At 37.2% G+C, this 5,441-nt stretch overlaps 1 protein-coding gene across 1 annotated transcript in view; it reads left to right on the top strand.

The window, feature by feature from the left end:
* Positions 1–267: 267 nt before the first annotated feature.
* LOC107097634 (von Willebrand factor A domain-containing protein 7-like) overlaps positions 268–5,441 on the top strand; it is a 12,593-nt gene continuing 7,419 nt past the window's right edge. Inside the window, exons 1-8 of the mRNA XM_015394858.1 lie at positions 268–468; positions 568–834; positions 1,788–1,881; positions 2,026–2,154; positions 3,470–3,656; positions 3,757–3,926; positions 4,923–5,035; positions 5,123–5,239. Coding sequence (XP_015250344.1) covers positions 268–468; positions 568–834; positions 1,788–1,881; positions 2,026–2,154; positions 3,470–3,656; positions 3,757–3,926; positions 4,923–5,035; positions 5,123–5,239 — 1,278 coding nt within the window. The remainder of the gene's footprint in view (positions 469–567; positions 835–1,787; positions 1,882–2,025; positions 2,155–3,469; positions 3,657–3,756; positions 3,927–4,922; positions 5,036–5,122; positions 5,240–5,441) is intronic.

Genomic DNA, 5,441 nt, shown 5'->3' with positions numbered 1-5,441 from the left:
AGCTTTTGTTAGATTAATATATATACTACATATTTTTTAGGGTCGATTATGAGCATCATGTGTAGTAGTCTGTTAAACAACCAAGATTAACCTTGAAATGAACATGTTATATATTCCTGGCACATCAACGATTTGCATTCAAGTTGTATTTTTAGGAATGTTGTAATGACTTTTTGCTGAGCGAGAATTGTGTAAACCTCTTAAGGTCATGTCATGAAAAAATGTGTAACAACTGTGTATTCTCTGTTTGCAACAGGTTTTGCAAGGATGTCTGGATTGGCCTTACTTTGCTTCCTGCTTTTAAATACTGGAGTTCATGGTTTTAAGATATCACCACGCTTCCTTAATAACTTACTTAACAGAGGTTCTCTCACTCATCAAGACATCACAGAGAGAGCAATCCTTAACATCACTGCACAGGTTTGCCGTAGCCTGGCTCTGTCTGAGGGCAAAGACTTCTCTTTTCCTGTAAGAAATCCAGTTTCCTTATTTTTTTTTCCTATTCCTCTCTAAAATGTACAGTCTAACAGTAAAATATGATATCTTTATGTATGTGTGCATTTGAAGTCCCTTACTGCTACAGCTGTTGCCACTGCATGTGAAGCATCAAAATCCTCCAAAAATTTCATCCGGACCATCAACAAGATCAAGAGTAATAACTGGCAAATAGATATTTTCAAGGCCTTGAGTGCACCTCATCACTGTGACAATGAGAAGATAACAGAAGGACAGAAGCTCATCACAGATGGATTATCAGTGGTAAAGGGTGCCAACAAGCAGAAAAACTTTGCTTCAGCAATCTCGCGTCTAGGAAACATTTTCCACACCTTACAGGTATTTCTGTTTAACCTATATCTTGCTAAAGATTAACTGTGGCTGATTATATTTCAAACTCTACCCAGCTTTGCGACAAAACTCAAAGATTTATGGAGATTAATATTCTCATGTTCAAAATAAAACACTCTTCAACCCGACAAATTTTCTTTACTTGCCTGTATCCAGTACCCTTCGGGGTTGCAGGGATGAATTTGACCCAACTCAGCAGTCACTGAACAAGAGGCAGGGGCTGGGCACTCCCTGATTAGGTTAGCAGTCTGTAGAAATGCATCCATCAAAAGAATTTGCATTGACTGCCATGCGCAATTTAAGTACCAAACAACTGATACTATTAATTTCACCTGATCATAGTTTTGTTGAATTTTTCTGCTATGATGAATCAATGGAAATAAATAAAACCACATTCAATTAGAAATACTTCATTTACAAATACTTATTTTTTCTTAGGATTGCATTGCACATTTTACAATCCCTGAGATGAATATAGGATAAAACTTCTTACAAAACGCAACACTTGCCATAGTATAACCAGACACTTTGTGGTAGGAAACTGATAATCTACATTATAAGTCTACATAATCCTGAACCCCATGTTTATACCAGTGAGTGGCAGCATGATTCTGCAGCGGTGACAGAGTTTACAAACATTTCAGTAAACTAAAAAATGTTTGGTTGTAACAAGATAATAAGCAAACAACTGTTCACTGTATGAAGGGTGTTGCAAGGTACTGAATGTCAGTGAAACTAAGTTATTAGCAATACATTTTTACTTAAATACATGCACTTTCCACCTCTGTATATCTACCAGATCCTGCTGAAGTTACATTAGTGTCTTTAGCTCAAAAAATAAAAAAAATACTAATAAAAGTACAATGTTGTGCTGGAATTTTGAAGGGTAATGCTGTAAAGCTGCAATAAAGTTTTTTTTTTTTTTTGCTTTGAAATTGAAGGATTTCTACAGTCACAGTAACTGGGTTGAAATAGGCAACAGATTTCCAAACACCAATTTGATCAGAGGGAAGATCAGCGTTGAAGATATAGCAGGTGAAGATGCAATAATCTTTACAAAGATAAAAGTGAGATTTGCTTGGAAGAGGAACTCAAACAAAAGACAGAGAACTTGCTTTGCATGGATTCCTGTGAGTATACTCAACCCAGATTAATAGTGGAATCTGATGTGACTCTCAGCTAAAACTAGAGCAACCTGCCGCAACTGTAATGGAGATGACTGCAAGGACAACATTCTGGAGGACATCCTTGACAACAACATACTTACTTCAGGATATTTCAGTGTGAATCCCTTTGCCAAGCCTCCAGGTAAAATCATAATTTGTAAGGACTCACTCTTATTAACAGATGCTTTTGTCAGTTATCTGGCTTTATGGTGATGGGAATGCTCTTTTATATATTGCTTCCAAAATTTGAGAAATTCATAAAGGTATTTAAGAGCACTCTCTGGATCCTCTCATAGCACATTTTAAGAGCATTCACAACTTATGAATTTCTTTCTAAACCTTGTTTTGTTGCCATTTTACACAAGACACCAACATAATATAGAACATAAATGTGAGCCAACCTACCTACCTATTCACCCACCCACTCACTTGGCTCTGTGAGTCATAGCAACTATTAGGTAAATTATCTGATAGAAAATACCAAGAGCAACAAACCTCAATAATCATTCCCTTTTGAATGAATGTAAAATCCACTAAATTCATTATCTGTAAGAAAAATACTACAAACTACGTATAAACTCCACAAACCCATTTTTACATATTTTCATGACCTGCAAAGTGGTGTAGTTTGTAGCACTGCTGACTAGCTTCAAAAAAGTAATAGGTTTGATTCTTTCTACATGGAGATTTTTCTCCCCTTGCATGTGTGGGTTCTCTCTGGGTACTCTGGCTTCCTACGACATTTCAATAACATGACTATTAGGTTAATTGGCATCTCTCAATTGTCCTTAGGTGTGAGTGTTCGCATGGTTGCATGTCTCTGTGTTGCCTCACAATGGACTGGTGACCTGTCCAGGGTGTACCGCACCTTTCACCCAAGGACTGTTGGAGATAGGCACTAGTTCCACTGTGACCCTGACAGATAAAGAGGGAGAAGATGTCTGGACATCTCTTCTTCACATTGCTCACAAAATGACTAAGTAGTCTTGGTGGCATGCCTGAAAACCTCCCAATAGACCTGTCTTCAGAACAACGAGGAACAAAGGGTCTTTCAGCAGCAATCGCACCTCCTCCACACCCCAACCAAACAGTTTGGCACCAGTGGGCTTGGTGCTATAGTCAGTGAAGATGCAGTTTCAACCTATTATCCAGTTCAGTCTCCTGAGGCTTATTTCACGCATTGGTACCAAAAATTAACATAAGAAAAGCCATTTTATATTTATCAACAATATACTGCATTAAAGAACAAATAAATAGCAGGGAACATGAGCTTCCAGCTTCCTTAGAAACGTTCTACACACAACTTCTGGAATATTTTTTCTTGGAAATTTTGATTCCATGTGCCACAAGACGCCTCCTTTGGCCTCTTTACTTTTTGGATCGATCCATAAATTTTTATGATAATTCATTTTGTATAAAAATGTTAAAAACTCTCTTATCACTGTGATGACAAACAGGAAAATGCAGCCATGGAAATTTCCCTGATAGTACAGCTCTACTGGAACCCAAAGGAGGAATCAACAAAGATACAAAGGACTCTAGCCATGGACATCTCCACGAGCAGGCAGCCAATATGGCAATAGCAGCAACCAGTGAGCTGCTGGAGGATGTTCGAGGTGCAGCTGGAGACAGACAGTTCCTTGAGTAATGAATTTAATATTTTTTCCCTAAAACTATAAATTTTTCATTCACAGACTTAATTAAAACAACATATTTATGTCCATGCATCTTTCTCATTCCTCAGGATGATGGGACTCTTCAAAGGGAAACCTCTTTGTTTTTGTGTTGACACCACAGGAAGTATGAGCGATGACATAGAAGCAGTGAGGACTGTCACATCAGCTATAATTGACAGCAAATTGGGAACAGAGGATGAGCCCTCAGTTTACATTCTTGTTCCCTTCAATGATCCAGGTAGATGGTTTATGTTAAAGGCCAGGCTTAAGGCTTTGACAGTGTGAAAAATTCTTTATCAAAACTACCCCATCTGCTGTGTAGAAATATATGCCCCATTTACATTACCATTTTGAAACCGTGCCGAGAGCAGTTTAAGCACGGCAACCGAGATATGTGTTGAGTGTAAATGGCGCGCAAACTGAACCGGACTGCGCCGACAAAACCAAACCACGCTAAACTAGTACTGGTTCAACAGCAGGGCTCAGAGCGGTTCCATTGTGGCTAGGTTCTCTGATAACAAAGAGTCCATGAGGAGACTGAGTCATCTCAGACATTAATAAAAATACTAGCTTCCCCACCGTGCCACACGATTTCCAGTGACGATTCTGCTTAGCCATGTGATGAACCTCAACGTCTGTCGTTGTTTCCTGGGTCTGTAAGCCCTGATTAAACAATCGTTTGTTATATCCATATATACACCTTAAACTAGACATTTACAAATACTATAAAGTTTTATCATTTCTTCATCCTCTATATCTGGTCACAAGGTTTTTGCAGATTTCACTCTGAAAAATATCAGTTTCTGGCAGATGGAATCAGTCTCCTTTCTGAATGCTTATCACATGTTTTTCTTAAAATAAATCCACAAATGTTAGTCCATTTAACTTACATGCTGTAAGTAAACATATTGGAAGCCCTAGTACCATTATTTGACTATTTTTGAATTAATCATTAATCAAGGCATTAATCTTCTGAATTCCTGAAATTAACTCAATGAAATCTCTCTCCCACTACCTTCATATTTATAAAGATTATTAATATATTCCTGAATGAAAGATAACAGAAAAGGTTAATCTAATTTCATGCCAGACATTAAAGTGAGATTTCATGTTCTTATAAAGTTTTTGAAAGTATTTGTTTTTTATGCTACATGCAAGGTAAGAAGACAATCTTTGCACAAACACAGTTAAACAAAAAGGAGCATAAAAATTATGTCTCACTTTTCAATCACAGATTTTGGGCCTCTGATTCGGACAACAGACCCAAACATTTTTAAGGGTTACCTCAACTCACTATCAGCAAATGGAGGTGGAGATTTTCCAGAAATGAGTCTTTCTGCTCTTCAGGTGCTTTGATTGATGGTTGCTTTCAAAGCTGATGAAATATAGAAAGCAAATGGTTATTTTTTCTTTATATCCCTCCTTATATCCCAGCTGGCTCTAACTGGTTCACCTCCAAATTCTGAGATCTACGTTTTTACGGATGCTACAGCTAAAGATGAACATCTGAGGAACCCAGTGATTGCCCTAATAGAGCAGACAAAGTCTGTTGTAAGTATTACTGTACTACCTGGGTACATTATTTGCTTACAACCATTTAACGCCCCTAAAAAAATCTCAATAATTAGTGATACAGCTTTTAACACTGGTTCCTTACCTGTAATTGATCAGGTTTGGTTTTTCCTATATATACATATATATATATATATATTGTGTATATATATATATATATATATATATATATATATATATA

This window comes from Cyprinodon variegatus, unplaced genomic scaffold (genome assembly GCF_000732505.1).
Source record: "Cyprinodon variegatus isolate N-32 unplaced genomic scaffold, C_variegatus-1.0 Scaffold712, whole genome shotgun sequence".
NCBI lineage: Eukaryota > Metazoa > Chordata > Actinopteri > Cyprinodontiformes > Cyprinodontidae > Cyprinodon > Cyprinodon variegatus.
The sequence above is the reverse complement of the archived record's forward strand: the minus strand, read 5'-3'. Positions and strand labels throughout refer to the sequence as shown.